The sequence below is a fragment of the Vanessa tameamea genome, chromosome 17 (assembly GCF_037043105.1).
Source record: "Vanessa tameamea isolate UH-Manoa-2023 chromosome 17, ilVanTame1 primary haplotype, whole genome shotgun sequence".
NCBI classification, from domain to species: Eukaryota; Metazoa; Arthropoda; class Insecta; order Lepidoptera; family Nymphalidae; genus Vanessa; species Vanessa tameamea.
This window is the reverse complement of record NC_087325.1, coordinates 2,647,342-2,671,512: the sequence shown is the minus strand read 5'-3', so window position 1 is coordinate 2,671,512 and position 24,171 is coordinate 2,647,342. Positions and strand designations below refer to the sequence as shown.

The following is a 24,171-nucleotide window of genomic DNA, read 5'->3' as shown; positions in this document are numbered from 1 at the left end:
ATTCAGACACTTTTCACCGAGTATTTACGTGCCCGTCAGAATATATCAAATGAACGAATAAATGAATAAATGAAAGAGAAATTTCCTAGAAGCTATCAATGAGTTAGTTTTTTATTCAATAATGTCTAATGACCTTATTATTTCCGTAACCTTCGTTTTCGAACCTTTTTTTACATCTCTTGCTTTTATGCAGAGCGTTAAGGTGAGTAATATATGCCTGCAAAAGGCTGTGGCGTATAAAAACAAGACCATATATCACATCAAATGTATGCACTATCGTAATAAGACAGTTCTCACACCGAAGAGCGTTTCCTTGTTGGGAAAACAGACTTGTTTTGTTCGCCGTTGGCAATTCACGGAGAGGAAATTCTTACACTTATACAGCACCGTTTCATGAACGTAAAATTTATTGCCCTTTCTGAATGTTGTCCCTTTTGTTACTGGTGCTAAATTGCAAGGCGTTTTTTAATTATTTATATATATATATATATAATTATTTGTTTTTTAAGGATTTTCTGGAAGTTATTATGTTAAATATAACTTCCAGAAAATCATTAAGTACATTAATAGAAATTTTCATTTAAATTTCCCAGAATAATTTTCCAGAAGTATATCGCTAACAGCACGATATTGGTCAAAATAATTTACGCAAATGCTATGGCATTAGCATCGTGACGTTTTAAGTCGTACCCTTATTTCGACCTGCCTTCAATGACAGGCAAGTAGCAGAAGTGTAATTAAGAACTTAATTCCATAAATACGCAAGACTGATATGTAAAACTTCAAAGACTTCCATCGTATAAACTTAGTATTCTACTAATTAATACATTCTCGTAAAACAAGGGGATAACAGCAAATCACATAAATTGCCGGCTAAATTCATCTTTGTAACGAGTTTTATTGTTCTACATAAAACACGGAAGTACTTTGATCAGTATGCGGAACACGTGTAATAAAGTACCCAATCATTATTCCAGTATCTCATGTGAAAGGTTTCGCGTATCTTCGATATGTCTCAAAGGATAGGCCGTAAATTATAACCTCAAAATATATCTAATCAATGAATTTGAAAACGTGTTTTGAAGTAGTAAAACTGGTGGCTTGAATATCAATTCAAATATTTAAATAGCAGTTCAATATTTATTTGATTCTGGCTGTGTCGATCGCTATTTGATAGGAGATATTATATTGGTTGTGTGTGTGCACAAACACAGGTGCAGTTTCCATTCCGTCACTTATAATCCGATCTAAGGGTAATTCATAATGACCGTACAGATGTTACTACTGAAATTGCTACAGAATATTTAAATCTAAACCAAAAGATGGCTTTCAAGAAATCTTACATGTAGCTTCCAGTTTGAATCAGTGATCTTTATTTAAGATTAGTCGTCGCCCGCAGTTTCGCTCTCATTTCATGTTTCAGTCGTCAGGTTCTAGGCATAAAAGAGTAACCTATGTCCTTTCTTGGAATTCAAGCTTCATACCAAATATCATCAAATTCGGTTCAGTGAATTGACTGTGAAAGAGCAACAGACAGACCGAGCTACTTACGCATTTATAACATTAGTATAAATTCCGAGAGAGAGAAAGAGACAGCTTTACATTGGTTTCTTATTAATTAATAGTAAATAAATATATTAAATACTAGCTTCCGGCCATAGCTTCGTCTACATGTGAGAAGGAGGAATCAGTCAAAGAAATTTACTTTAGCTACTTTAGACTTTTTAATGTTAATATAGATTTGCCTGTTTTATCAACTAGACGATCCTCTCAGGGCTAAGTGGATGAAGGGTAACAATGTAAGGGATATATTCGGATCGTGTGACTTTTATATCAATAGCCTGTCTGAATAATATCAGGTAGACATCGATCATTTCTTCTTAGCGTAATTCATATTTAACGCTCCAGTCAATCATTTGTCATCACTCAGCGGTTCATGGATTTGTATCGAATACGACAACAATTTCTCACATATTTTCGCTTTTATTTTTGCTTGCTGTAACTCTTCAATCAAATCAAAGATTATTAAATTTACGCTATATTTAGAAATAAAATATTCTATATCTTTAAATGTTTTCGTATCGCTGGGACGGTTTGGTCCTCTGTCGGTCTTTCTTATTCGACAAATGCATCTTTCTAATTCTGTGTTGCCATTTACAAAATTAAAACACATTGAAAGTTGTCACTCTAGGACTGATATTCTCCTAATTGATAATATTAATTTGTATTGCAAATTTAATAATTGTAATTATAAAAATATCCCAATCCTCCACATTTATATATCAAGATGTATTGCTTATAAATTCGTTGACAAATTATTTATAAAATATCTGACTGACCTTCTATTAATTACATTACATTATATTAACAGCCTGTAGATTTCCCACTGCTGGGCTAAGATCTCCTCTCCCTTCGAGGAGAAGGCTTAAATTAAAAGGCAAGGATGCTTGAAATGCAAATTGGATACCTTCGATTTATACTGTAGAGGAGTTAACGCACTAAGAAAGGATTAAGCAAAATTTCGATTTTAAAGGTCGCTGCCCTGTTTCTTCTTTAACTTAATCCGATCAACCCATTCAGACCGTTTTACTATTAAGAAAACCAAGAAACCTTTTTTAGAATCCGATTGACATGTCGCTCTAAATTAAAATTGGAATTCTAATATCTTTATGCAACATAGAAGTATTCCACAAAGAAAAATACTCAGCGGTTTTTTTGTCAGAAATGTTTGTTAACAGTGATAAATTATTTATTTTTGAAACGACCTGGAGTCGATTGTTTCATTCCCAAGACGTGTTATCTATTGAGACGTTAATGTATAAGTAACCTTTAGCACACAAATGTTCTTAAACGGCTTTTTTTAACCTTCTAATAGTTTTTTTATGATTTCTGGGATCCTTTTGTAAAAGCGTATACATTACCCCAAAAAGAATTACCAATTCTGTAAAGTCGGTTAATAGGAGTAAAAAGTTTATGCGAGTTAATTGTATTTTCTAATTTATTTATTTTTTCGCTCGCAGCGAAACTCTGTAGCCAAAGTCCTAGTTTATTATAAATTAGCAAAATCAATCAGTGTATTTATGATGATGCAGAAAATGTTTAGTTTTGCGGTATTTGATTGGATGTTATTATATAATTCATTAGTCCATGAAAAAAATTGATTTCAATAATCCTATATTTCAGTATCTATATTTTTGTCTAGTCTTTGTGAAAACAAAATATCTTTACTTCATTTAATTCTAATTTGTAGTTTTGTGTCGTTTGACAAAATTGAAGAACTTTTTTAAGTATAAAAGTTACTACAACGAAACCCAACATTGTAGACAGTAGCGCCGTAAAAAAATTAACAACTCCTTACACTTTGAAAACTAAGATGTTATGTCCCTTGTGTCTGTAGTTACACTAATTCACTCACTTTTCAAACCAGAACACAACAATAAATATTGCTGCATGGCAGTACACTATGACAAGGGGGTGGTACCTAACTAGACGAGCTTGCACAAAGGCATTCAGCCAAGCATTTTTTTTATCAAAATATTTATAACGGTTATTTAATAATACATCCAGCATTAATAATTTATCGGTTTATTTTAGTAATATGGTTCAAGTTAAATTAAATTTATGCACCTTATTTTGTTTCTTTTGTATTTCAAAACGATATAAATATGTATGTAAATAAATATGTATGTAAAAATGTAAATAAAAGTGTAACTTCAAATTATACGTAAGAAATTATTTAAATAAACCGAATAAACTACATTTACACAAAATATATAATAGTGTTAATGTATATGTCTGTATAAGATTAATACATTGTATAGTTCCCATTTAATTATAGGTATAATAATTTATAATAAATTCATTAAAAAAATAGTTATTATAAGGCCTATTAGCTCTGTAATTAATTCAGTAAACTAATCTAGTTTTTGTGTTATATTAAATTATAAATTGTGTGTAAATGACTAAATAATATTTTATAATAAGTTTGATGGAGTTGTAATGTTATTAACAGACTGGATACGCACGTCCTTTCGTAATGTAAAAATAAATAAAGCTTATGTTTTAAAACACTTGAAGTATATTTATTTTACGTAAAATCGTATAAAATTCCCTTTTTATTAACATGTTCATTAGCCAATTTAAACTAGCTAATTAAACATTTAACGAGAGATTTTAAAGTGCCGAAGTTTGTCCTCTAGCGTGACTACTTGATTTCCACCGCACAGGCGTAGCTTTGCTAAGTTCTCTATTGCGGGACGATATAAAAAAGCAATACTTAACGTTTATTGATTCAATGCAAGATTGATGATCAACATCGTAGTTGGTATCATTTATATATAAATTGTATGTTTTGTTTATGTAAATTTTACTTCTATTCCGGCTGTCTTGGTATGGGCATGTTATGCGGAGGAATGAGGACCATGTTGTGAGAAAGGTTTTGAAAATGGATGTGGATGGATATAGAAGTAGGGGACGACCCAAGAAACGATGGATGGATTCTGTGAAAGACGATATGGTTAGAAAGAATGTTACTTGTGAGATGACGTCCGACAGAGAAGTATGGAAGAAGAAGACATGCTGCGCCGACCCCAAGTAAAATTGGGATAATGGCAGGGGGATGAATGAATCTGGGTACGTTATGTATACCTGTTAACTATACGGATTGGTTTATTTGAATACTTATGTACAATAAGAATATGAACACATGTTTAATTTGAATGTTTTTTGATACATTTACGTAAATTATGTATCATAACTTATATAAACTATCAGCTTATAATAATTAATTTGTATTTGAATGTATTAGGTCGTCCGTTAAAGTTGGTAAGTTGGAAGGTTCTGGTTTGGAAGCACGTACTAATGCATATATGCATGAATATATGCATAAATGCATATTCATTCTTAAAATAGGCACTGCAGGCTTATTTGTCGTGGAGCAGAATGCCTTATATATTATTTAATATGTATGCCAAAATTTAAATTTGTTACATTTCCAAATTCGGAATGACTTTTGTCTGATATTGAACACTCAGAATAACGAACAGAAGGATTAATTACATTTCCGTCTGGAATTCGTTACGGACGTCACAAATTTATTTGTGAGAGAATAATTCTACATTAAATATATATTAAATATAAATAATAAATAATTAATTGCAAATATTGAATCACATATATTAATACATAAGAGTTTATTGGAGAAGATCAAAAAGAACTGTCTGACTTCAAATCTCTATCCAAACGCTACGTTTATACGCAGTTTATCAAACTTAAAACAGGTTACATTTATGTTAGCGAATTTGGAAAAAAATGCGTTTGGTACATCGACGAAGCTATCTGATTTTGAAAGTAAAATTAAAGTAGACATAAGTAATCAAATGGAACAGTGTTGTATTATAACATACTAATTAACATAACATAACAAAGATATGTTAATCGTGATCTGTGGTTAGTGCATAATATATGCAGCAGAGCCATTGGCATTGCGTGGAATACACAAATCTAAGATTTGTTTATCTTTACTTCGTCTTCGATTAGAATAGGGCATATAACTTGGTGTATATCATTTTTTTACTTAAAATATACTTTATTCGAGTAGACTTTAAAATACACTTCGTCATTTTACAGAACTATATTAAGTAATGCTATCACCGATTCGGAATGTAGATGTTCTACCGAGAAGAACCGCCAAGATAATCAGTAGGTACTTTTTTCCAACATTTAAAATACAAAGTTATATTAATTAAATAAAATTATATATAATATATCCTGACTTGAAGACAACAATTCTCAAACCGTTTTTCACCAGTAAAATTATTTTCTCTGCAATCACATGGACAATATTGGCTATATTAAAAAAAACAATATAATATTAAAAAACAGACATACTCTATGTTGATCATCTTAAACTTATTAGATATCATGATAAAATAAATTCACTTGAATTAATGTTGAATGTTATCTGTGCATTTAAAATATATCATCTTTTGCTGAATAAATATGACATTATATCTGAGGCTAATAAGTTATAATTATTCTTTTTATAAAAAAAAACCTATCGTCGGTTGATTGTGCCAAGTTTTTTTTTTTGGATATGCCAAAAAATATGTCAGTCACGTCTCTCTATCTTGTCAAGCTTAAATTAATTACTTTGTAGTAGGCAATTTGTTCGTATTTGTTCTTTGTATACGAAAAATCGCCTTTCAAAAATAGAGACAAAATTAAAAACCCTTAGAAAAGGTTTGTCATCTCTGATATGAGTAACGTTTATTAATTATTATCTGTTGATATTGGTTTTAAAAAAAATGTTATTTATGAAAAAATTAAACGTCAACAATATTATATTATTTATGATACTTCTTTAGATAGATGTTTTTCAGTCTTAGATTAAAACTATTGTTTTAATCAAGTACATACAAGACCATATATTCATGATTTTTTTAAATATACTTATATAATTTTAATTGAAATAACTGTCTGTTGTACTGCTTTGACTTTTAAATACGTTTTTTTTTAATTGAAATAACATGTATGAAGTATGATTATTGATTCGGTTATCGACACCGTGTTGTGACACTCCCGTCTCTTCCGTCTCGTGGCGCGGTGAGGCGAGCTGGTACTGCCTGGCACGGAGAAGCGCGGGATTTTAAACTGGAGAGAAAAACTGAGGACGAAGGACGGATTTGCAGTTAAAGTTATAAGTAATATATGTATCGAGTGGTTTATTAATATAATGGAAGTTAATGTGATGCGAGTTGTTTTATTTTAATATCATATAAGAAATAAGGAGAAATAAATGACTAAACAAATGTTTATTTAGTACCAATTTCTGAAATTAATGTGTGTGTGTGTGTGTGTAGTAGAAGATAGACGTTTCTTATCAATAAACCTAATAAAAGACAGGGGTTCGTTAAGTTACAATAGGAAAAAAAGAAGAAATTTCACTATTCTTAGGATGGTCGCAAGTTTAAACAACGATATTCTTCCAGATTAATTTATTAACACTATTTTCACATTTATTTTACCCACTAATCCGTGTTTCACAATACAGTATTCTCCAAAAATCTCCCTATAATTCTAATTATTTAAAATATAATTAGAATTATAACAAAACACTGCCGCCGCGTTCGATTTCTTGACATTCTTTTTCTTACCGGCCAGTATCAGACATTCGGCCAGTATTAATCGTGAAAAATTAAAATATTACATTACAACATATTCTAAAAATAGTCAATCGACATATTATTAATTAAATTATTCTAATAAATTATAGTTATACAATGTGTCAAAAAATAACTCTAACACTATTATGTATTTAGTTATCAAATAGGCAGATTAAATGAAAAAATATTTAATCACACGAAGCTAGGCTATAGTTTTCAGTTTGACCAACAGAATTTGCCAGAGCGAAAATTCGAGCGGTGTAGACGGTGACGCGTGCCGGTACTGAAACAATTGTATGGTGATATACCAAACATGCCATGCATGCCACAGACAACGGCGACGAGCAGCATGAATGGCGAATCTTGCTCCGCAAATGACACGAGCGTCAAGCGACGTGACGAACAATGAAAACAGTATGTCACTAGGTAGGTCAGCTGACCTAGCTGGAATAGCCATTTAGAATTTTAGTCTCCCGCATATTTCATATTTAATAAACATGCAGTGATGATTTTGTTGGAAAAAATAATGATCCTATTTCCATATTAGATCGTATCCTACAAAAATACTAACAAATTTAATATTTTGAACAAGTAAACTACTACTCTCAAGGAATGTCGAGACAATGTTATTATTTTGCTCTCGGTGTGTCTGGTCGCAGCTGTGATCGCAACTGTCCATGACTTGAAAACTGCGACGCACGAATTGTCGCTTCGCACGTCGCACCGCGTCGCCCGTTCCCGTAACCAGACAGTAAACCTTATTAAACGAGCGTTCACACTAACTTAAAGTCAGTTACCGATACTAATTAAGATGGGTGACTTTTAGTTCTAATGTGAACGTAGTAACAGACGTTCACACTATGCGTAAGCTGACTTAGTAAAAGTTATGCTAAGTAGTTTCTGATCAATCAGTAAATCAGTTTATCAGTGTTCACCACGCGTACTGGCGTATAATTATAATTCGTCGAGAGTCAGTGACTACGTATAGCCTTATACCGTGTCTTCCGCTCGATGTGTACAAAAAGTTTAATACATAAGGAAAAACAGTAAACTGCATAAACACTTATTTACAATTGGCATCTAACTTTGCTTTGTGTTAACGCTTGCTAAATTATCAAAAAGTTTTATTTTAAATGAAAGTGATTTTGATATATCAAGCACAAATTCAAGGTTGACTTTTAATACAACATTGCTTGTAAGAAACGTTACCTAATTAAACGTATGCTACATAACATTGTACGCGCTTTCTTGTTCTTCTCTCCAAATAAAAATATCAATGCATTAAAATTATTATTAATATTAAACTCCAATTACACGATACATGCTAATACGAAAATTCTTGAGAAACTCGTACCTCCTAACGTTTAAACTGACTCCTTAAACTGCTGACAGAGCTCCCCATTATTCCAGCCATTAGTGTTTTTCTGGAGGTTCCAAATGATTACCTATAATGTAAGGTTGGCTTTATTGAAATAATTGGTTCAGATTTATTTTCGATGTGATGTGTATTCGAATTTTGATTTTGAGTCACTTTTGTCCAATGTACGACTGATTAGGTATTGTGAATATTTTAGTATACTTTTATCAATACATTGTATTTATATTTTTAAATTCAAGCAAATTAAACACATTGTAAGAACCCAATTATCCACCCTTTGAAGTTGTTTTTCTTTTGTCACTTGAAAATCAATCAACAAAAAACAATTAACATTCGGCTAAAATATCGAGTAATATACACACAAACAGAAACAAAACGAAATGTTTTAAAAAATCTAATTTCGCTAGTAAAGGTAGGTACACGATCGGTGATAATATCGAAGAACGCTCGCACACACACAAAATACAAGTGAATTGAGAAGATCCTTCTTTTTTGCAATTGGCTAAATAATGAAACCGAATTGATTACTTTATTTTACAAGTCGGATTAAAAAGTAAAGTGGAAAATACGAGTATAACTAAGAAAAAATATGTGGAGGTACTTGTTTATTTAATTGCTTAACCTCCGACACAAAAGATGTGATGTTATAAGTTTAACGTATGTTACTATAATTGAAAACCTATGTTAATATAATTTTCCCACACATGATGTGGGGGGGGGGTATGTGGGACTCGCCGGCGCTGAACCTGATCCCGTGATGTCGAAGTGCCTCCCCTATTGTCTCAAAATGAAAATTATTGAAGATCAATACCGCCAGGACCACGTTCCTTCGGGCTACCACCTCCATGGTCCGGGTCTTCGGGGCGTTCAGGCTGCGATGTTTGAGTGACCCGCCCTGAACCCGTACTAGGCCTCTGAGAGACCCAGTCACACCTCCTCGAGGTGCTTAGCAAGACGGGCCGAGAATCTTCTCAAAGAGTTTACCCGTCTCATTCAGCAGCACAATTGCCCTGTATGCCACAGAAGAGTCTCGTGGACGCCTCTCCTTCGGCAACAGGACCAACTCTCCCTCCTTTCACAGCTTCGGGAACTGCCCACTAGAAAGACAGTCGTCAAACAGTTCCCGAAACCTCCCTCCTAGGTGTTCCAGGGCGTCACGCAGAACACGCTTTGGAACCCCGTCTGGTCCCGGCGCTGTGGTTCTGGTCCTCAACCGATCAAGGGCCATCTCCATGTCTCGCTTCATGACATGTGGTGGAACCACATAGTCAACCATCACGGAGCGAGGGGCCATATTTGGTGGGACGTGCTCGCCAGGGTTAGGAAGATCTCGAAATCCACGTCTTCCATCCATCATCCATCAATCCAGGCTGCGGTTGGGCGAGAAATACATTCTCACAACTACGTACTCACCCCACCCCGCCACTACTTAGCCCGAGCCCGTCTCAATAAATGAGAGGAGGGGACCTGTTCCGCTTCTAATCGCCATAGTGTCAAGCAAATCTCCACTCCACTCCGCCATGAACTGCAGTAGCAGGTCCTGCGCCCTAGCGCAGTGGTTGGCATTAAGTTGGAGGAAGCTTAGCTTGTCTCTCATGATGACATGGCAGTTTCCTCCTCAGCTTGAAGCCGTCCAACGTAATTGGTGGTTTAGTTGCCGTAGACCACCTTTGTTTTGTGACGGGTGGGTTACAGTCCCTTGACCCCATCATGTACTCGAAGGGCTTGCCAGCGTCTGTGCATGCAGGTAGCTGACTGGTGGCCTACGACACCACTCTGGAAGCAAATTCCCCCTCGATCTGCCTTAGATAGGCAGAGCGCCTTAGTGTGACCAAGTCCCATGCACTTGAAGCAGCGCAAAAGGCTAACCTCCAACAAGCAAACCTTGACTAAACTCCACCCAAAAAGGAGATGACCGGCATCGGACAGCGTTATCGCTGCTATTATGGGGCATGTCACCTTGACCATCCTCAAAAAACCGGAACCACGCTGCATATCCCCGCGCCTAATGGCCTCCAGGGAGCTGTCCTCTGCGCGTGCTACTAGGGTGACCACCTTCTCATTTGTGAAGGAGTCGACCAGGCCTGTCACTTTGAGGTTAGCTCTGCTGTGAAGCCGCCGATTCCTTCTACCTCTTGATGAAGCCACCCTTCTAGTTGCTGGACTTCTGGGCAACCTCCAAAATCAGCGCTGAATCGCGGCCAGCTTCTGCACGCAGTTCTTCTGCGCCCATTTTAGTGGGATCTATATGTGAGTCTCCAGTCTAGTCCAGCACTAAATTTAACAAAGTGTCCGTGGTATCGCAACTCTTAAGCGGATAAAGCTATTTTGATTTAGTGGAAAGCAAATAGGTAGTCGAACGGGCAAATGTGCCAGTTAATGGTAAATGGTCACCAGTGGCAATAAACATTGGCGTTATAAGAAATATTAGTCATTTGTTACATCGCAAATGTATCGCCAACCTAGGGAACTAATTTGCTATGGCCTTGGCACCCGTAGTTACACTGGCCCACTAGCCCTAAAAACCGAAACACAACAATAATAACTAACTAATGCTCTTTTGTGGTAGAAAATGTGATGAGTGGTTGGTACTTATCCAGGCCAGTATACCCTAAGACATATCACCAGCATAGGTATCGTATTTGAACTCAGACGAATGTTCTCAATGAATAGGTTTTAGATATACATTATTTTTTACTTATTATTTGGATCGGTGGATTATAAATTTGAAATTGAAACTAGACACTATATTTATTTTTCTCACGGCTCAATATCATACTCAGTGTAAGTACGTTAAAACCATTAAAATAAGTACTTTGACAAATATAGTGAATTAAAATATTTAAAACGAAACTATTCGATAGTTGATTTTATTCTATTACTAAGTAGTAATTAATAGAACTATTACGACACAGCTGTGAAAATATTCTCATCGTATAACAAAAGTTCTCGCTATGAAAATGTTCCCACTGGGAAGTAATCGTCACGTTTGCTTTGTCACAGTAGCTCAATCATCAGATACGGTTTCTCATGGCCGGGTGACTTGGACGGACGGAAATTATTCCTCTTTGACATGAACTCTCTTTTACATGACGAAGTATTCAGCCCTCATCTAGCACCAATAGTAAAGCCAATCAAATTCATATAATCCTCAAGCTGTGCTATCATTTGTAAATTTATTAACTTTTGGTGAGTGAGACTTTGTAACTAGAGGCACAGGGGACATTACATCTCAGTCCCAAAAGTTTGAGGACATCGCTCATCGTTGCGAATCGACACTAAACTACAACAATTAATTTGTAAAAATGTATTTCTTAAGGGGTTTTATTCCTTCCTGAATCCTGAGAGAGGTCGTCGTTTTATAAATATATTTTTCTTCATTAAGAAGCACGTTATTATCCATCGTGTCCTTTTGTCCTCATGTGCTTTTTTTAAGAACTTTATCATGTTCTTTTTCATCAAACCCATAAATTTTATTTATAAAGTTTGAACTACCTTCACACTGCAACAACATTGTTTCTAGCACTTTCTGAAACATGTCAGGTGCGCAAGAAACTCCAAATGTGAGTTTTTCAAATATGAGGTTGTAATATGTATCTGCTATCTTCATAAATTTCCAGTCAGTGGAATGAGTAGTTGATATTATTGGAAATGAGAAGGCAGACTCATATGCTAAGATTGCTACACAATCTCGTACTGAACATTTTATTTATTACTTACAATATTTGCTGAATCTTGCAAATGCTCAAATTAATAAATTATGGAACTCTTTTTGGATTTCGTCTAAATCGATTAAAAGTAAATATTATTCAGCGTTACAGCCTGAAATTACGAGGTGACTTTGGTTTTCATTTCACAGACACGCTGACCGTTGGGTCATTTCTCACTATCTGCCGGTAACGCCTCGGCCATGCATGTACATCCACTCACCTAGCTGAAATGAAATGAATGTAACCTTCGAAATTTTAATTATAACTCAAACGATCCCAACTTTTTATATAATTCACTTTTAACATTAATTGAAAACAAATTTAATAAAATATTTCAGTTTAAATCTTTTTATCTAAACGATCAAATACAATTCTCAGACTGGGCCACTACCGGTATCTATATAAGTCGAATCTATCCGAACTATTTATAATATTAGCTCTAGGACATCATTACGCGAAAAATTTAAAGAAATAGGTGTATTAACGGCTGCTTCACAATATATTTATGATAATATAATGTTTATACAGAAGAATATACAAAAGTATTCCATAAAAGCTGATATACATACTATTAATACAAGAAATAAGAATAAACTTGTAACGCCTACTTTCCGTTTGCATACGGTACAGAGAACGTTTTTGGGCAATGGTATGCGCATATATAATAAGGTACCGGGCAATGTCAACAATTTACCATTTACGAAATTTAAAAAGTTTATTAAGTTTATTCACAGGACACTAATTTTTGTAAAAAAAAACAGCATTGTAAATCTGTTTATATGAAAAGAGCAACTATGCGAATTTCTTGCCGTTTCTTCTCGCTGGAGGCTGCTTTCCGAAACGGTGGTAGTTTTATAATATCGACGATTCAAAAACGCTTCGTTGTGAAGTTTACTTGAATAAAATTGATTTGATTTGATTTGAAATAAGAGTTCATGCCCACTCGCTGTGTGAATGTGGCCGAGACAAAGATTCCGCAACCCATATCCTATTCCTTCGTCCCAAGCTACTTCATCCCAAATGGCATTAATATTATGTCGTAAATACGATATTCTCTCTCCTAAAGCCCCTCGCCCTATAAATGTTGAATGTTTGTTGACGTTTGTCTTTAGTCAGTTATGTTCATTCTTATGTAAATATATTAAATGTAATAAAATTAAGAGCCGAGATGGCCCAGTGGTTAGAACGCGTGCATCTTAACCGATGATTTCGGGTTCAAACCCAGGCAGGCACCACTGAATTTTCATGTGCTTAATTTGTGTTTATAATTCATCTCGTGCTCGGCGGTGAAGGAAAACATCGTGAGGAAACCTGCATGTGTCTAATTTCAACGAAATTCAGCCACATGTGTATTCCGCCAACCCGCATTGGACCAGCGTGGTGGAATATGCTCCAAAACCTTCTCCTCAAAAGGAGAGGAGGCCTTTAGCCCAGCAGTGGGAAATTTACAGGCTGCTAATGCTAAAATTAAGTTGTGAATAGTCAAATTGAGTGTCATGTTGTATTATACATAGTTTGGAATACTAATAATTATTTTTAATTTACCATATTATTAAAACTATTTGTGCTGTTCTAGGTTAAGGATTAACAAGGAAATTGCTACTACTATAATATACTTGTGTTCAAAATCTAATTGAGTTTGTTATCGTAAGCGTACCGATCAATCTAATTCGTGTATTCTCCATCTTACGTGACATTGGCGAAATAATCTGGACTCTGTCGGGACAACTAAAAGCCATTAAACTAAGAATTGAATTGAATGAATAAATTGTATGGGATGTTCATGATTACTCGTAACAAATATTTTTCGTAATACAATCACAGATAACGAGACGCGAAATCGAAATTCGAGATCTTGTATGGTATTCATTATGAACTCGCAAAAAATTGACGCTTTGAATGTCGGTGAAATTATTATCGGAACTTTTGATAGATAGTTATAGTAGATATATATAAGGTAGGTAGATAAGTATTCAAGTTTTTTTTTTTATGTTATAGGTGGCAAACGAGCAGGAGGCTCACCTGATGGAAAGTGACTACCACCGCCCATGGACATCTGCAACACCGGGGGGCTTGCAGGTGCGTTGCCGGCCTTTCAGGATAGAGTACGCTCTTTTCTTGAAGGTTCCCAAGTCGTATCGGTTCGGAAAAACCCCCGGCGAAAGTTGGTTTCACAGAGTAAGTGGAAATAGTATTGTATTATGATCAACGATATATTAATTAAGAACTGTTTTTGCGCATAATATAGCAGAGCTAAGAGCGATTTTCTCTATGGGATATGTAAATCTATGGTTTGTTTATCTTTACTCCTTCTGTTGGAATAGGCTACATATTAACTCATGATAGCATTGTGAGATGCTTCTCGGAATTCAACTTATATAATACGTATATTATGTATTTGCAAATGTAAAAGCATATTTTATTTGAAATTTCTTCGGTGTTAGTACATTCAAAATTATCCTTACAAAATGTTAAAGGTATATTTTAAAATTCGTAGCAATATCATCGTGAGTAAGTGCGCTGAAAGTAATGAGTCATTTGACACAGTACGTGTACTCATCTTAACTACTTAGCAGGTCGTATACACACTTGAAGCAAAGAATTAATATCACAACAACAAAATTCTTTAAAATATTAATATTCGAAACAGTTCAAATAAAAAATAATAATAATATTCAAGTTAGCTAGGAATTAAATAAAAAACTATGCTTACCGCATTTTAAACTTATAATTAGATAGGTTTAAATAACAATATCGAATCGATATTGATGACACCTTTGCCAGGAGTGTTGGATAAATTTGATATACAATCGGTATCACAATTTGTCAACAAAATATGAGAAGTAACAGAAACATTAATAAATGCCCACATACTCTTAAAGATAATTTATTAATAACAGAACCAAAAAGCGTATTAATTTTGAAACAAAGCCAATATTATAAACAAGAAAATTGCTAATGTGCTAAGGGCCTTATTCAGACGGTCCATTATGTCAGGTAAGTATAAAACAACTGTATTGACATCGCGATGGTTTAAAAGCTAAAAGCCACTATGTCGTAACAGCACGCTAAAGTGACGATAAGGTTATCGGTACATTTTTAGCTCTGAATGTTGAAATATCCCATGCTAACTCTGTTATTAATTTTCTTGCTTCCGTAAAAATATTTTTCTTGGCATATTGTGACTTTGTGAAAAAATGTACATACATTTTAAAATACATTACTTAGATAATGAAATTGACAATAACTGAAGCCTAATCTAGAATAAATAAAATTAGGTACAGCATAAACAAACGCTGATTGAAATATCTAAAGAACAATATAATTTTCCTGGAAACTCGCAATAATTAATGTAATTATTATGAATACCTAATACGCTGAAATAATCGCTTACATAAATAGTTCGTAGTATCAAGTTTTGTGGAAAGGTAAAATAAACAAAGTTCATTGTGATATTTTTCTTCGAGATGAAACACAACTCTTAGAAATATTTCGCGTGATCATATCAACGTGTTTCATTTGCTAGATTATTATGGTCTAATTTTATATCTAATTTTTATAATAAACTAGCTACCTGCCCCGCCTTCACATGGGTAGCGTAAGTTTCCATACACGTTTACATCGCACTAGGTGTACGCCAGTAAAGCACGCAGTTGGCTTGGTTTTTGGGATCGTTTACAATCATCGTCATATTTAAGCCAATTTAAGCAAAACCTTATTAATTATACACCTAAACCTTCCTTATGAACCACTCCGTCCCGTAGTGAAAACGGTATGATAATAATTACGGTAGTTTTTGAATTTATCGTGTTTACACAGACTAACACGGCGGGAGGACTTTGTTTTGGAATATATTTAATACAAATCAATAAGTCTGTAAACAAGTTCATACAATATTCAGACTATATATTGTGCCATATTCATCATATCACGATCTATTTTAACTGGTCACGGTTTCACATGGTTTTATTAAATATTTCTTAAAATATCTTTTATACACCAAAATCTATAAATGTCTAAAACAAATTCGCTTTCGGTTTTCCTTGTATCTCCGCTTTCTTCTTCTACTATTCAACGGATTTTGATACATTTTTTAATAATAAAAAACCGCTAAACAAGCAAGGCTTATATAATTTGTACAGATATTTTGTACAAAATAGTTGAACTATGACATATTTCTATTCAAAAAAGTGTTTTCGTATCTACACTCACATAACCAACACTGACTAAAACTTAGATGTATCAAAATAATGTACTAAGAAAATAGTATTTCTAAAAAGGGCTTTTTGTAGAAAGTCCGCAATAGAATGTATCTTTTTTCCAAGGTACACTACGATTACAAATTAATAAAAAAATGACATAAAATGCAATACAATGTGCTTAGCCATTCCTCTCAGTCAGTCAGACTCTAATTCATTATTAATACATATTCAGATAAATATTTTAGTTTAGATTTCAATTGACTTTAACACTATAACATTCGTATGAACACTAGGAGATATAATTCCAAAATGTGCTTGCAAATGTGTGGTGGTCGGATATCTGGCTGTAGCAATAAACCTTTGAACTTGGCAGTTAAAATTTCCAAATTTGAATCTATAAGCCGTGGATACATTTAACTCTGTTTACCATAAAATTATAAATAATTAATAAACATTATAAAAACGTATCAAATATATTCTTGCATAGTGCACTTCTCGTTTTCTTTAAAAGTAAATAGCACTCGTGCTAAGCCGGGGTTGGTCGCTAGTTTCATTTATATAACTGTATTATTTAATATCATATCATATTGAGACGGGCTATAAATATATATTATATAATATATTATATAAGCATTTAGTTATAAGCGGTAAATTAATCAAAAATAATTTCACTATGGGTCTAGATAGATAGATTTTATACAATTAAATTAACTACTATGGCGATCGAAATTGAGGAGCAACTTTTTCTTTAACGTGTTTTTATATAGTCTATAATTATATTAATAGAACATAGATAAAAAAATGATTTTATTCGTCTAAACTTATATCAGAGTCAGGAACATCTGAATTGTCACTAAATTCATCATCTGTATCTGTAACGGATAATATTAACGATGAGTCCATTGTATTATTAATATGGATGTCACGATGCCAATCAGACATAATATCCCTTTTTGTTTTATTCACAACCTTCGACCTGTCTTCAGGTTAAACATTGTTGATGGCCTCTTGTAATAGGGCCAACATCTTATTTGCCGTAAATGGCGGCGATGTATTATTTCTTGAGGCGTGACTATTTATTTTGGCCTAAATCATCTCAATAACGTTATACTGGCAATGGTAGTCGCAGGACCTCGTGGCCTTTTTCTTTTGCCATTTCGTCCAGATAGCAGTTGGTGGCTTATGACGCCGCACTAAGGCAATAGTCTTTAACATTTTTATATTTGTTGTAACTCCGTTTTCATTCACAACTTCACCAACTCGCTTTTGCGGTTAGACTGGTTTGGGGGTTCATTAACTTGTACCGAATGATAGGGTGTGCTGTCCATTATTATGGTCATAGGCTCTTTTGGTTCATAGGTCTATTATAAAATTGACCTATGAACCAATCTTTAAATTTTTCGTAGTTCATCTCCTCACGATACTCTGTAGTTTTTTTTTTTTTACTTATGTGTTATTGTAATATTATAACTGACAGCCGATAATATACCATAAAAAATAATTCTAATAAATTTGTAAAATAAAAAAGCTAATATAATAAATATTTTTCTCAAACGTGCAAATATTCAAAATACATGAAAACATAATACGAAAAATATTAGTTACAACCCGTAACCAAACATATCAGGTATAAACAAACGTTAAATTAAAAAAAAGAAACGTTCCAGCGAAGTACTTTGAAAAACATTTTTGTCGTCCTGTTTTAAATTTCAAACATAAAGCGTTCCAGGAAAGTACTATGAAAATCTATTTAGTTTTCTGCGTTGTTGAGGTATCTTTGCCTGAATAAAGGCGAGCAAACGAAACAAATATGATTAGTCTCAGACTTTATGTTTCAAATAATTATTAATTATAATAAGGAATGAACATAAGCCTGTTACTGTTACCCAATTTCGGGGTTAATTATTATTTTGGGGCTAAATGTATGCTTTTACAACAAAGAATGAAAAGAGAAAAAAAAAATCGTTGTTGAGTTTGTATTCGATTTTTTGCTTAACTTGAATAATCCACTCGCGCCTTCTACCTTTTGATTTATAATCCGAGAAATACACTAACAAATTATTTTATTTTACGCGATAATTAAATGATAATTAAATTTTATTTTAATACATTTTTTTTAATATTATGAGCATTCAAAGATAAAGAAAATATCTGAAAATCGGGCAACCTAAAACTACTGTCAACTGTCAATATTATTTTATAGTTGTTACCTGCAGATTAATGTCGTGAATGTTTGATTTCCATAATTAAAAAATTGTGTTTGTTTAACACAACAAACCAAACAACTCTTTACTTTTCTATTCATTGAAAATTTCAAGAGGCAGAAAATAACCTCTAATAATGCATAATGGTGAATGCTATGAAAGGAGTTCTTGTCGAATGGTACGTATTTATGAAACATTTATGATTCTAATGCATTTGTTATCTGCTTATACTGTATGAAAACAAAATATATTTGTCTTTACTCATTACTGAATATTTCTAGTCCATTCCATACAAATCATAATTGCTGTTAAATGACTACACCAGAAGTCATTTATTATAATCTCTCCCTTTTACTGATATTTCTCCATCATACAAACCAAAACTCATCAGGAACGTCATTTTTAGGATAAATAAACAATTCTTAAGGAAAAAAGATTATCCATGCATCTTCACAATATGAAATATTTAAATTAGGTAGATAAATATATATAATATATAAGGTCAAACATAAACACATGAATACAAAGTTTAGTAATGTAATGAAGGGTATGAATTTTTACCCACATAAAATAAAATAAACAAGGACTAAAAGAATATTAAGTTTAGGTAATTATTTAGTGTTGTGCCACCACCATGAGGCTGAATTTTTTTATAAACTTGTGCCAAAATGTCCCAGTGGTTAGGATATGCTCATCTTAATCAATAATTGTGGGTTCAAACTAAGGAAAGCAATTTGTGTTTATAATTAATCTCATACTTGATGGATCAAGAAAACAAAGTGAGGAAACCTGTATGTGTCTAATTTCTATTAAATTCTGCCAATGTGAATCAACCAACCAACAATGAAGCGTGGTGGGATAAGCTCCAACCCTTCTCCTTAAAAGGGAAAGATAGCCCAGCTGTGGGACATTTACAGGCTGTTACTCTACATTATTATGACTTGGAAACATCATAACCAGTCCCATCATGGTCTTTTAGAGTGTTAATATAATATTAAACAAAACCATTTGAATTCTGACTTTATGGAGTGACGTCAATCTTCCCTCTGCAATATTTTATAAGAAGCCATTGAATTTTGAAATATGTAATAATTAAACTAATTTAAAGCTTGAAAGTATATAGGTGGTGCAGTACTAAATATTAATCTTAGTTTTCAATATAGTCCATATCAGGAGGTATGTTAAATGTTTGATTGATTGTTTCATTATCCTTTTGAAAAGTATTTTTTATATATGATTTTAATATATATATGTTCTCAGTCCATCTGTTTGCAGCTGTTTTCAAGTCCTAGAAAACAATAATCATTATAACATATAATAAATGTTAAAAAATTGTACTGTTTCAGTAAATAATTACTTCAATTTCATTTTTTAATTGAGCAATATATTCGGGATCTGAATCTCTATATTTTTGCAATTCCATCTTGAGTTCATTTTCTTGTTTTGTGACTTCACTTAACAGTTTTAAAAGTTGATTCCTCTCCTCACTTGGTTCCCGACCAACCTGATGAAAAATATATATTAATGTAGACTATATTTTTGAACATTGCAATTTTCCTGTATAGAATCAATTTAAATCACTAGAAATGAGAATATTTTAGTATCTTACCAAGTACTAAAATATTCAAGATTACTCTTATATTGCTTTATAATAGTTATTATTTTCACTTGAAATAAACAATATTCTTGAATGAATACTCTTTTTTTATATAGTTTAACATATAAGCAGGCAATCTTTAAGTGGTCACCACTGCACATAGACATTAGTGCTGTCAGAAATATTTATCATTTATTAGCTAATATTTGGAGTGACCATCGACTAATGTTAAAAATATTTTATGATAAAGTTTGATATCATGATAAAGCTTAATATATTAGCTAAGGCAGATAGATATAAATTAACTACAAACTAAGAGGTGATATATACAAAAACTTGATTTGGTCCCATGCTGTGATAGATATATAATCTATTTATGACTAAAATTTACTTACAGATTCGATTGTAATCGCTTCTTCAACCTTTTTTAACCTTTTTGTTACATCTTCAAACTCATTTTGTGTATCATGTAATTTCCTTTTCTTTATATTTTTTGTTTTGCTATAAAAAATTGAGAAAGTTTTGATGTCTTATATTTTGTTATAATAGAAAAATTTACAATATAGAATTGATACACTTCATAAATTTATAACACATTCAAACTATTTTAATTAAATAGCTGATTTTAGTATGTACTTTGCTTAAATATAAACAATAGCGAATTATGGATACTAATTTAAACCTTGGAAAAGACCAGAAATATATGGAAGTTCCTATTTTTTCTGAATCCACTAAGTGATCATCAACTAGTCCTTGAATAACCTCCTTCACTGATTGCATTGTAATTCCTTTTTCTTTCGGAGCAATTTTTTCCAGCTCCTTTCAAGAAATATTACCATAATTATATTAATTAAGACAAGAATACAAGCTAATAAGCTTTCTGATGGATTTTCTCACCCATGCCTTTAAACATTTGCATAGAATTTTGTTAGAAAAGGAGGAGGTGAGAAAGAGAAAAAAAAAAGCAAAAATGTGTTACTGTTAAATTAATTGTATATGTGTGGTACATACCCATTAGAGTCTTTACTAACCTTTAACTGAAAGAAATCTTTACTTTGATGAAATATTTCCAACATTCTAGTTTTCTTTTCATCAGCACTTAAGCCTCGTTTTTTGGACATTCTCCTCAAGTTTTCTGTTTTGTTTTAAAGTGATCCAGCAATGAAGCAATTCCTTCTCCACTTGGATGAAACTCTTGCACTTGGTAGAAAGTTTATTCTTCAAGATCTAGACGAAACTCATCTGTTCATATCATCAGATATAATTGATACATTACAAGCTCGTGTGGATGATTTAATGGACCAACTTAGTTTTCCAATACATGATAAAGGACTGTAAAATATCAAAATGACGTCGAGAGAATCTGGTAGAGTCAAAGATGCGGAGAAGAGAAGAGTGTTAGACGATGCAGCGAGAAAGCGGAGAGCTAGGAAAGCTATTGAGGCACTTGAACAAGATAATTTTCATGAAGATCCACATGCAGATCTGGTTATGTCGAAAAAGGTGCCGAAGTTTGCAGACTCTAATGAAAAACCGACAAGAAAGAAAAAAGCCAAGAGTGCTGAGTATTATAAAATGAGGTTCAGAAAAACATTTGCTCAGTTAGTTGAAGAAGATGCCAGTTTTAGGCCTGATCCACCCAATTATTTATCGGCACAAGTTCCACCCTCTAAGTAAGTATTAATAAATCTATGCTCTAATATATCAGTATTATTTTAAAGTAATTTTTTTTTCATCCATAGACAGGGTTGAGAGCCAAGATGACCCAATGGTTAAAAAGATGCATCTTAATAATGATTCAAACCCAGCTAGTCCCTTTTCATGTGTTTAATTTGTGTTTATAATTAATCTTGTGATCGGTGATCGAAAATATCATGACAATACAATGAATTTGTCTAATTTCAATAAAATTCTGCCACATATATATCCAACATCCCACATTGGAGCAGCTTGGTATTATAATCCTCAAAGCACTGGAGGCTTTGATACAACAGTGGTACATTTGCAAGCTGTTACTTTACACTTAGATAGAAAGTTCATTTTCATTATATTTGATTGAATGATTTTGTTTTTTATTGTCCATAAGAATTTGAAATAAATGATACATACATTTATTATTTTTTGTTAATCGTCAATTATTGTGCAATATATTCAAAATATTTAAAAAAAAATGTTTAATTTCTAAACTAAAACCAGAAAATTAAAACTAATAATCACAACTGATTTATTAAATAATTCAATCAATTTGTATCTTCTCCAGATTTCCTGACCGCCATTTTTGTGCTGTTTGTGGATTTCCATCAAACTACACGTGTATTCCTTGCGGAGCGCGATATTGCTGCGTACGATGTCTTGGCACACATTTAGATACGAGATGTCTGAAATGGACTGCTTAAAACCACCTTAATACATGATATTCAAGGATTCTTTCAATAAAATGAAACCTACAAGCTGTTTGTTTTTATCTAGTTGTTTAGTGCCATCTATTGTTAAAAGGAAGAACGACGATGTATGGAACGAATATTATATACGACCTCTAACGTCAATAACTAACTTAAATAGTAATATGCTATTCGTCGCTAGGTGTCGTCACTTGTACTTTAAATACAATGTGCATTTTAAAAAGATTTTTATTTATTTAAACATTGCACAGTAAGTGATTTTAAATAATAATTTTGTATATCGGTGTTAAATATTTTTTTTTATAATAATTGTATTTCAATAAGTATCAAGAAATGAAATTGTCTCATGTACCAACATCGAGAATTATCACAACATGAGATCCCTGAATCTATGGGTCCAATAGACTTGAAATTAAGCATAGTTACTTCTTTTGCGACGTAGACGTTCACTAAAGAAAGAACTAACTCCTTGGAAATTTGAACCTATATCCATAGGGGAAAGGGGAGGGGAATAACTTAAATGAATTTAATCCGTATTAAGTCGGGACAAGCAACTACTTACAGATATAGTTTTTTTTTTAAATAATAATCAAAATCAATAGAAAACATCGATCGTAATCGAAGATCTCATGTTCGAATCTGGGCAAGCATCACATTGTTTGAATCTGTTTAATGTTTCGTGTTCTTAATTCACCACGTGTGTGATGGTGAACTAACTCATTGAAAGAAAACCGGCATGTTTCGATGTTTCAAAAATAAGACATATAATGATTTTAATCACGTGCTGATATAACATATTACGACAGATTATTTACAAGTTCATATTCCACGATCGCAAAGAAATTAATCAAAGTAATTCCGAACAAAGAAATCTGACATCGAGTAATTATACTTTATATAATTTACATCAGGAAAAGCTCGATACAAATGGTACTGACTTTTCAAAGAAATACATTTTAATAGTTTTTTAATGCTTTCGAAAATTAACTATTGTTCGGCATTGTATTAACAAATCATAATCGATAAGAAAATAAATAGTAATTCAATTATTATTAAATCGATTAACACATAAGTTAAAGATTAATAAAAAAGTACTTATTCAAATATATAACATAAGTATAATAATATATTCGGTTCGTATGTTACAAGAACCCTCTCTATTAGTGAGGACGTTAGGGGTGATTGGACACTCGCGTTTGCGATAATTCAACACTCGTGACAACAGCTGTCACTATATCGTTACTAATAAAGGGTAGAACAGTTCACAAATGTGCAAATAAACACGTACCACTATTGCAGTTAACTAGCAAATGACCAATCCATACAAATAATAACAATATTATTGAAAAAAAAAGGAAAAACTATAAGATTAGTAAATAGACTTTAGACCCTGTTGCGTATTTGGATCAATTATTATTTTGTAACTACTGTTAACGAATATCTTATTGAAATTTTAATCGTTTTGAATCGGGTTAAGTTGACCTGACCACGAATCAGCATCGATTCCCAATTTAA

The 24,171-nt window shown here is 32.8% G+C and overlaps 4 protein-coding genes across 4 annotated transcripts in view; 3 read left to right on the top strand and 1 right to left on the bottom strand.

Annotated features, from left to right (window-relative positions):
• Positions 1-24,171, top strand: part of LOC113400588 (glyoxylate reductase/hydroxypyruvate reductase-like) — a 501,977-nt gene that overhangs the window by 377,736 nt on the left and 100,070 nt on the right. The gene's annotated exons all lie outside the window — the stretch shown is intronic.
• On the top strand, positions 18,801-21,592 carry Tfb5 (Transcription factor B5). The gene is made up of 2 exons (XM_026639969.2): positions 18,801-18,835; positions 21,406-21,592. Exons 1-2 carry the CDS (start codon positions 18,801-18,803, stop codon positions 21,590-21,592), a joined length of 222 nt encoding a protein of 73 aa, XP_026495754.1.
• LOC113400414 (meiotic nuclear division protein 1 homolog) lies at positions 19,805-21,375 on the bottom strand. Its single transcript, XM_026639970.2, has 5 exons — positions 21,286-21,375; positions 20,937-21,073; positions 20,650-20,755; positions 20,015-20,161; positions 19,805-19,945 (listed from the first exon to the last, which is right to left on the bottom strand). The coding sequence occupies exons 1-5, from the start codon at positions 21,373-21,375 to the stop codon at positions 19,805-19,807; spliced, it is 621 nt and encodes a 206-aa protein (XP_026495755.2).
• On the top strand, positions 21,602-22,702 carry LOC113400412 (zinc finger HIT domain-containing protein 1). The gene is made up of 2 exons (XM_026639968.2): positions 21,602-21,927; positions 22,515-22,702. Exons 1-2 carry the CDS (start codon positions 21,602-21,604, stop codon positions 22,648-22,650), a joined length of 462 nt encoding a protein of 153 aa, XP_026495753.1. The 3' UTR covers positions 22,651-22,702.